Source organism: Ranitomeya imitator, chromosome 4 (genome assembly GCF_032444005.1).
Source record: "Ranitomeya imitator isolate aRanImi1 chromosome 4, aRanImi1.pri, whole genome shotgun sequence".
Lineage (NCBI taxonomy): Eukaryota > Metazoa > Chordata > Amphibia > Anura > Dendrobatidae > Ranitomeya > Ranitomeya imitator.
Window position 1 is genome coordinate 492,460,150 of NC_091285.1, and position 10,167 is coordinate 492,470,316.

A 10,167-nucleotide genomic window follows, 5' to 3' on the forward strand; every position below is an offset into this window, starting at 1 on the left:
GTCGCTGTCACACAGAACGATTTCCTTAACGATATCGTTGCTACGTCACAAAAAGCAACGATATCGTTAACGATATCGTTATGTGTGAAGGTACCTTAAGGAATTGAGGGTAAACTGATTAAGTTTGCTAATGACACAAAGCTAGGAGGGATAGCTAATACTAGAGAAGAGAGAGGATTCAAAAAGATATAAATAAACTGGAGCAGTGGGCAGCAACTATCAGAATGATTTTTAACAGGGAAAAATGCAAAGTACTACATCTGGGCAAAAAAAAGAAAAAAGCATATACAGAATGGGAGGAATAGGGCTAAACAACAGTACATGTGAAAAAGACTTGGTTTATTAATAGATCACAGACTGAACATGAGTCAACAGTGTGATGCAGCAGCAAAGAAGGCAAATACAATTCTGGGATGTATTAACAGAAGCATACAGTCTAGATCACGTGAAGTCATTATTGCCCTCTACTCCTCTTTGGTCAGACCTTACCTGGAATACTGTGTCCAGTTTTGGGCACCACATTTAAAAAAAGACTTCAACAAACTGGAGCAAGTTCAGAGAAGAGCGACCAGAATGGTGATCGGTCTGCAAACCATGTCCTATGAGGAACGGTTGCAGGATTTGGGAATGTTTAGCTTTGAAAAAAGAAGACTGAGAGGAGACTTAATAGCTGTCTACAAATATCTCAAGGACTGTCACATTGTAGAAGGACCATCTTTATTCTCATTTGCACAAGGAAAGACTAGAAGCAATGGGATGAAACTGAATGGGAGGAGACACAGATTAGATATTAGAAAAAACTTTTTGACAGTGTGATCAATGAGTGGAACAGGCTGCCACGAGAGGTGGTGAGGTAGTCTTCCATGGAAGTCTTCAAACAGAGGCTGGACAGACATTTGTCTGGGATGATTTAGTGAATCCTGCTGTGAGCAGGGGGTTGAACCAGATGACCCAGGAGGTCCCTTCCAACTCTAACATTCTATGACATTTGTCAGTCACTGATAGGACCACCCACTGGGTCAAAAATCCCAGAAAGAGCAGAGAGTGAAATGATGGAAACACAGGTTATACTGAATCTTTTCTCCTAAAGCTATATATCAATCTACTGAGCTTTATGTGCTTTATAACTTGGTGCCTGCAGATGGCACTGCATTATTTGGGGGTGAGAGGTTCTCTTTATAGTCAACGCCTTTTAAGATATAAGACTGGAAGACAAGAACCTACAGAAGTGTTAAATGCACGGCAGCTGAGAATTATGGGATTTATTATTGCTTTTTGGATTACAGAAGTTTCTTTACAAAGCATAAAAACTACATGTCAGATCCTTGTATCTAAATAAAAAAAAAAAAAAAAAAATATATATATATATATATATATATATATATATATATACACATACACACACACACACACACACACACACACACACACACACACACACACACACACACACACACACACACACACACCCACCCATACACTGGGTACGGAAAGTTTTCAGACCCCTTTACATTTTTTACTCTTTGTTTCATTGCAGCCATTTGATAAATTCAAAAAAGTTCATTTTTTTTTCACATTAACGTACACTCCACCCCATCTTGACTGAGAAAAATAAATGTAGAAATTTCTGCAAATTTAATGAAAAAGAAAATCTGAAATATCACATGGTTATAAGTATTCAGACCCTTTGCCAAGACACTCATATTTAAGTCACATGCTGTCCATTCCTTGTAATCCTTGAGATGGTTCTACTCCGTCATTGGAGTCCAGCTGTGTTTAATTAAACTGATAGGACTTGATTTGGAAAGGCACAAACCTGTCTATATAAGACCTCACAGCTCACAGTGCATGTCAGACCAAATGAGAATCAGGACAAAGGAACTGGCCAAGGAGCTCAGAGACAGAATCATGGCAAGACATAGATCTGGCCAAGGTTACAACAGAATTTCTGCAGTACTCAAGGTTCCCAAGAGCACAGTGGCCTCCATAATCCTTAAATGGAAGAAGTTTGGGACCACCAGAAGTCTTCCTAGACCTGTCCGTCGAGCCAAACTGAGCAATTGTGGGAGAAGAGCCTTGGTGAGACAGGTAAAGAACCCCAAGGTCATTATGGCTGAGCTCCAGAGATGCAGTAGGGAGATGGGAGAAAGTTCCACAAAGTCAACTATCACTGCAGCCCTCCACCAGTCGGGTCTTTATGGCAGAGTGGCCCGACAGAAGCCTCTCCTCAGTGCAAGACCTGTGAAAGCCCACATAGAGTTTGCTAAAAAACACATAAAGGACTCCCAGATTATGAGAAATAAGATTCTCTTGTCTGATGAGATAAATATAGACCTTTTATGGCGAAAATCGGCCAATATAATCCCAACAGTGAAACATGGTGGTGGCAGCATTATGCTGTGGGGGTGTTTTTCATATGCAGGGACAGGATTGAAGGAAACATGAATGCGGCCAAGTACAGATATATCCTGGATGAAAACCTCTTCCAGAGTGCTCTGGACCTCAGACTTGGCCGAAGGTTCACATCCAACAAGACAATGACCCTAACCACACAGCTAAAATAACAATAAAACGTGAACTTCAAGCTCAAGGAGCATCAGTGTCAGATCGCACCATCCATTGTTGTATGAGCCAAAGTGGACTTCATGGGAGACGACCAAGGAGGACACCATTTTTGAAAAAAAAAATCATAAAGAAAGCCAGACTGGAATTTGCCAAACTACTGTAACAACTCCTCTGGCATCACGGCATGGCCTCTCATCTCTCACATTATCTTACCCACTGCTCCTGGTCATGTTGTGGTTTCTGTTTCTTGCCAGCGCCATATTCTGTGCCTCTGCTCTCTGCATGCTTCCTGGCTGTGTGTATAGGGGGGCGGCGTCTGAACTCTCTAGTTCTTGTGGGAATCAGGTGCACCTGTTCCTGACCAATTACCAAGAGACCTCCAGTATTTAGTGCAGCTCCACCCAGTGGGCTGCGCCTGTGCAATGTGTTAGCTCAGTTTGTCTTGCTTCTGAGTTTGCCAGGCCTTGCTCTGTTATTCCCTCTCTAGTGGTCTTTCGCTGTGTTCTTCCCTTGATCTTGTTGTCTGCCCTCCAGGAGGCAGAATATCCTGGTTCCTGTGTCTTTGTCCTTGTGTCGTGTTCCATTGCCTTGTCTGTACTTAGTCTTATCTCGGTCTCCTTGTCTGTGGCTTCCTTCCCTGCTGTGTCTTTCCTTGTGTTCTCAGTCTGCTTACACTCTGCACTCTTGCGGCTCTGCCTGCTCTGTACCTTTGTGGTTTTACCTCTGTTCCGCACTCCTGCGTTTCTGCTCCGTTCTACTCTACTCTGCTCTGCTCCTGTTGCTGCAGAAACCTTTTGCTGCAGATCCTCTCCACATTCCTTGTGGCTCTGCTTAGCTTTTGCTGCAGTAATCTCTTGCTGCAGCTCCTCTCCACATTCCTTGTGGCTCCGCTCTGCTTAGCTTCTGCAGAAATCTCTTGCTGCAGCTCCTCTCCGCATTCCTTGCGGTTCTGCTCTGCTTAGCGTTTGTTGCTACGCTATCTCTTGCTGCTCTTCCGCTCCTATCTGCAGCCTTGCACTTCTCTTCCTGTGTGAACAGATCCCAACCTGTTCCTTCATTCTCCTTTCCTTTCTGGCTTGTTTCTGTACCTGCATCTCCTGTGTGAACAGGTCCCAACCTGTTCCTTCATTCTCCTTTCCTTCTGGCTTGTTTCTGTACCTGCACCTCCAGTGTGAACAGGTCCCTACCTGTTTCTTCATACTACATATCCATACCTGCACCTCCTGTGTGAATAGGTCCCTACCTGTTCCTTCATACACCACACCAACCAGTCCTGTGTTCCTGCCGTCCCTGCCAGTCCTGTTTTTGCCATTCCTGTGTCTTTGCCGTGCCTGCCAGCCCTGTGTTCTCTGCCGTGCCTGCCAACCCTGTGTTCTCTGCCGTGCCTGCCAGCCCTGTGTTCTCTGCCGTGCCTGCCAGCCCTGTGTTCTCTGCCGTGCCTGCCAACCCTGTGTCCTCTGCCGTGCCTGCCAGCCCTGTTCTCTGCCGTGCCTGCTAGCCCTGTGTTCTCTGCCGTGCCTGCCAGCCCTGTGTTCTCTGCCGTGTCTCTGCCAGCCCTGTATTCTCTGCCGTGTCTCTGCCAGCCCATTCTCAGCTGTGCCAGCCTACTCGTCTGAGTTTCAGCCGTGCTCTTCTGCCAGTTCTGCCTGATGCCCGCACCTGTCCTAGTGTTCCTGTTCTCCAAGTGGGATCAGAAGCCACAGCCAGACACCACCCTGGAGTAGCATCTGGCAGCTGCCAGATGCACAAGCCTGACCTCACCATCAGAGGCTCCAGTGAAAACCCAGGCAGCTGTCATAGTCACGCCCCTTCCATGGTATTCTGGTTTGGGGCCACAAATCCCCTGTGCTCACGCCCACCAGTCAGGGCATGAGCGTGACAACTACATGTTGACAAGCCATAAAGCTTCTGGGAGAATGTCCTATGCAGACAAAAATGGAACTTTTTGCAAGGCACATCAGCTCTATGTTCACAGACAGAAAAATGAAGCATATCAAGAAAAGAACACTGTTCTACTGTACAACATGGAGGAGGCTCTGTTATGTTCTGGGGCTGCTTTGCTGCATCTGGCACAGGGTGTCTCGAATCTGTGCAGGATACAATGAAATCTCAAGACTATCAAGGGATTCTAGAGAGAAATGTGCCTGCCCAGTGTCAGAAAGCTTGGTCTCAGTCGCAGGTCATGGGTCTTGCAACAGGATAATGACCCAAGAATGGCTAAGAGAAAAGCACTGGACTATTCTGAAGTGGCCTTCTATGAGCCCTGGTCTAAATCCTATTGAGCATATTTGGAAAGAGTTAAAACATGCTGTCTGGAAAAGGCAACCTTCAAACATGACATCTGGAGCAGTTTGCTCTTGGGGAGTGGGCCAAAATATATGTCGAGAGGCGCAGAAGTCTCATTGACAGTTACAGGAATCGTTTGATTGCCTCAAAAGGTTGTGCACAAAATATTAAGTTAAGGGGACCATCATTTCTGTCCAGGCCTATTTCATGAGGTTTTTTTTTTTTGTTTTTTTTTTTTTATTCTTAGAAGCATGGTTGAAAAACAATGTCTGACTTTCATTTGTTCATTTTCATAGATTTTTTATTTACTATTACTTTTGTTAGATTCAAGTTATTTCTGTGACCATTGTGGGTTTTCTGTCATTAAACGAGGGGTACCAACAATTTTGACCATGTGTATGTGTATATAGACATGTGGATAGATGTGTGTATAAATCCAGTATATGATGGCATTACATAAGCAAATCATGATAATATATACATATACAGTACATATACATATTTTTTAATAAGCAAAATGTCTAACTCTTTGTCTTTCACTTTCAGCTGCGTCTAAGGGACCGGAAAGACGCCCCTCAGCTGCTAATGGATGCCAAGCACATCTTTCCTGTCACTTTCCCATTTAACCCATCATCCCTTGCTTTAGAAACCATTCAGATCCCAGGCAGTCTCAGCCTAGCATTCATCTCGCGCGTGTAAATATATCATTACTGATCATAAATCGCTCAGACCTCTAAGTAACACTGGAAGCATTCTGGATTTCACCATTGCATCCTTATAGATACTAGAAGTCACGTCTCCTGTGATTTGTACATCATGTATAAGAAACTGCTAGACGGGTGGCACGTGGTATCCATCATCTCAGAGTATCATTACAGCCTTCAGTTTTGTAGACTTTACCTTGGTCTTCAAGCAGATGTAAGATGTCCTAGGAATAGTAGCTGCCTTCCTGATGAGACGCGGGGATGTGAGGCAGGAAACGTGGAGGACAATATATATGTGAGAGGGAAGGTCTGGCTTATTGTGCTAGTCTACTTGATTGCTACGTATACGCATACAATAGCCAAACCACATCATTATTTATGTTAGGGAGAAGAAAAATGTCTATAAAAATACTGGAAAAATCTCGGCTTACCGTGTAACGTAGATGTTTCCTAGCACCGTGGTTTACTATGCATATTGATGTGCTGCTGTGTCTTGTGTTCTTCTGATGTTCCAATATCCGTATTAGGCACTACAAATAAAATCCTCATCTCTTTACTATCCAGTATGTTTACAGCTCAGTGTGATCGCCCTTCGGGTGAGACACCGTTATGTACCTGGAAACAAGGTTGAGGCAGCTTAAGCACATGGGGAGAGCTGAGAAAATAGCCGTTTTTAATAAAATAAAGCCTTAAAGAACAAATAGGAACTCATAATAATCATGTATAGTCCTTAATGGATTTTTTTTTTATTCATATTTGAGTGTTTCAGTTCATCACAGTATTATTTGCAGCTGATAGTTTTAATGATGTTTGCTGTGTTTTTGGTGTGATTTTGCTATATTCCATGCTGGCGTTCTGTGCTTATTATTTATTTAAGCCTATGATATCAGGATTGTGGCACATCCTAAGCTTGTGTCACCAGAATGGATCCCTAGTACGTAAGTGGCTTCTAACATGACAGTGTCCTGTAGTCGCACTTCCTCCGCATTGCATCGGCATGTACTATAGGACACTTAGGGTCCAGTTTTGGGCACGTCAGAGGCATTATTGCACTAGATTATGTTAGGACACTTTATATAGCCTGGTCAGAGCACTATAGTAACAGTTTGGTCAAAACTTTCCTTATTTAAACCATTAGAAGAAATGGGTCAGCCTGCTAGACCTATGTCAAGGTACAATGGCTCTCTGGAGGATTAAAATACTGTACTTATCAAAGGGTCCAACGCCGTGGCCAAAGAAGAGAGATATATATATATATATATATATATATATATATATATATGTTTGTGTGTAGTTTTATGACCAAATATTGTTTTGCCATGTTGGGAAGATGTGCTTGTGCTCTGCAGGAGTCACTTTATCCTGTAGAGCACTGAACACTGGAAGGTTACAGTGGAAAAAGGCATAGTTTAATATTCTTTTCCACAAGCTAAAAATGGCCCCTAAATGGGTTTCTATCATTGTTTTTGAGATAATTGCGTTTATATTGCTCAGAACAGGGCAGGTTCCCATATGCTTGGTCTGAGGGGTTACAGGGTTCCTTTCTGTCTTAATATAATTTTGGTTTGCTATCTTGCTTGTTCCATTAAAGCTCTTATGTGTCTGTACAATCATTTAAGTGCTGTGTTTCTTTATCAGTTCACCCTTTTCTTTTTGTTTCACTTTTTTGGGTTCATTAATCTTATTAGTCATATCCTTCTACCAAATAAGCCACTTTGGAGACAGGTACCATTGAATAGACTAAAGACCCCGTCACACATAGCGAGATCGCTAGCGAGATCGCTGCTGAGTCACAAGTTCTCGATCTCGCTAAGTGTGACCCGTAGCAGCGACCAGGCCCCTGCTGTGAGATCGCTGGTCGTGTCGGAATGGCCTGGACCTTTTTTTGATTGTTGAGGTCCTGCTGGGTAGCACACATCGCTGTGTTTGACACCTTACCAACGACCTCATGACAGGACGTCCCTCATTGAGGTCTGTTAATCGTCATGAAATAGCTGCCATGTGACATCGTTCTACAGGTCGCTACAGGTCGCAGCATCACTGCTGCGTCGTTGGGGAGATCTCACAGTTTGACATCTCACCAGCGACCACATAGCGACGCAGCAACGATCCCTGACAGGTCGTATCGTTGTCGGGATCGCTTTAGCGCCGCTATGTGTGACGGGACCTTTAATCTGGAGGCAGGAAAAAGACTTGAGTTTTTCACAGAAAAACAATTAGGTTTTTTCACTTTTACCAAGGACTGCAGGCTTCTTTAAATGGCTTTCCTAGCGCCTACAGTTAACCTACAGTATATGTATGATAGCTAAAGCAGGCAAAAATGTAATGTATCGCTTATAGAAACCTGTCTAGTTCTCATTTTTCTAGCACAGACTGGTTGCTGTACACGAATCCCACCACATATTGTCTAAGCCAAAATTACTTAGTTAACGAATATTGGCATCAGTGTAGATTATACTATATGGACAGTGCACGTTTGTGCTCTCCCACCCACTAAGCTGTCCGCCTCATTGTCCTGCTTCAAAACTTAAATAGTGATAATCTCCTGCTGATAAAACACTGATTTTATAGAAACTACAGTACACAGCCTATTAAGTGACATCCCTGGAATTAGGGTCTATACCCCTTTGTTATGCTATTCTCATATTAAATAGGAAAAACCTGCTGACAGATCTAATTTAAGCAGTAATTTTATCAAGACAAGTACAAAGGTATATTGCATAAGCTATAGTTAATAAGAAGGATCATGCACTTAATTTACAGAGGATCTGTTACTTGCTTGAAAAAATATTGATTACCGTAAATGCCTTGTAAACATCCCAGAGCTCCTCTGATTCTCTTTTTCTTTTTTTTTTTTTTGCATCTGGTCACTTAATTAGAGATATTCACATTTGTTTCCATGAAGGGCACCATGTGAAATCTCTGCTTTTACCCCTCCCTCCCAGTTGCTGCCAATCACAGCTAAGCTACTCATCTGCGATTGGCAGCATCTTGAAAGGAGGGGTGAAAGCCAGAAGAAATGCCCAGTTGAACCGCAAGCAGAGATTTCACATACTGTGCTCCAGAAAAAAAACACACATGAATATCTCGGCAATGCAGTGACACAGTGCAAGATGGAAAAATACAATAGAATCAGCTCTGTTGGCTTATATAAGGTATTTAACAAATTTCTTTGAGCAAGTGACAGGTTATCTGTAATAGGAATCTGATGCTAGGTCTGTGCTTTTTAATCTGAGGGCTCAGACCCTGATTTTAGTGCAGTGTTACTTACTATGCTTCTTGATGTAGTTTTGGTAATATCACTGTTTTATCTGATCTGCTGCACTTCACTCAATGATGAGCTCAGACTACCCTCACTCTTACCATTGATTGACAGCTTTCTGCATAGGCTGAAAGCTGTCAATCAATGATTCGGGACAGGGATAGATGAGCTCATGAATATTGCACTTTTGCTGTATAGTCCTCAATATTCATCAATGAGAGGACTGCAGTAGACTGTCTTTGTGGTATTTCCTGAAGAAAAAGTCCTGATAACTTTGAAATGCAAAGGACTAACCACCATCATCCTTGAACCATATTTTGTGTTCTGAATGGTCTGGCAGCGCGGACATAATCCACTATATTCCTTGATAATGGCTTTAGTTAGGTCACTAGCCGACCCATGGATCTGACATACAAGCCTTGTCTCTGCACCACCGGGTGAGCAGTTTTTGATCACAATTGCACATTGTATAACGTGTGATAAGACCCTATTTGCGCTCCTTGTTTTCCTACAGTTTGCACTACTAATCGGATCAAAATTAGACATGTCTGCGTTTTTTTGTTTGTTTTTTTTAAATTCCTGGACCTCTCGCGGTCCGAGGAGAAAGAAGGACATGTGCACAGCCCTATAGAATATTGTAGGTACGAGTGCTATATGTGAAAACCATTCTTGAGGGTAGTTTAGAGCCCAGTTCTAGTTTGGTATGTGACTAGTGACTCTTGCCCCAGTGTAGTGACGGTCTAATATGTCTGGGCCGTGTTCACTGCTTTATGGGAATTAATAGCAACATGCAATCAGCTTTTACCAGAAGCGTTTCTTGACACCGACCATTACATTATACTGGGAGAACTATGTTTCCACATGCTAAATAATCTCAGGAGCCCTTCTGTACAATTGTATTGGATGTGTAGGAAAATGCTTCCTCCAGCAGCTCAGAACATTGTGTACTGAGGACTTGGTAATTATAATATGTGAATAATTAGAAAAATGCCTTTTTAATAAAAATACTTGGGTAAAAGCCACTGCTTCTTTTGCATGGATGTATTGTAGTCCCGGTAATATTGATATCCCCGCACCTTCAACGCAGTAACTTTCTCTAGTTCGTCACTCATTAACATCAGGATGTATAATATTTCCCACAGAACTAACAAAACAGGACGGGTTTGTTAATTACACGTGTAACTTGTATATTACAGATATAATGGAATTAGATTGTTAAATAACGTCATAATTACACTAAAGCCGAAGTGCTAACAAGTGACTGGTCTTGTTGTGCTTAGCAAGTGTTTGCATCATTAACACTGTAACAAATTAGCTATCACTGCAAATTGGAAAAAAAATAAAAAAAAT

General features: G+C 42.6%; 1 protein-coding gene across 5 annotated transcripts in view; it reads left to right on the top strand.

Annotated features, from left to right (window-relative positions):
- MYO5A (myosin VA) overlaps positions 1-9,835 on the top strand; it is a 256,332-nt gene extending 246,497 nt beyond the window's left edge. For all 5 annotated transcript variants that reach the window (XM_069765977.1, XM_069765976.1, XM_069765978.1 and 2 more), the window contains one exon: positions 5,398-9,835. In XM_069765977.1, coding sequence (XP_069622078.1) covers positions 5,398-5,550 — 153 coding nt within the window. In that variant the 3' untranslated portion in view covers positions 5,551-9,835. The remainder of the gene's footprint in view (positions 1-5,397) is intronic.
- The last annotated feature ends 332 nt before the right edge of the window (positions 9,836-10,167 follow it).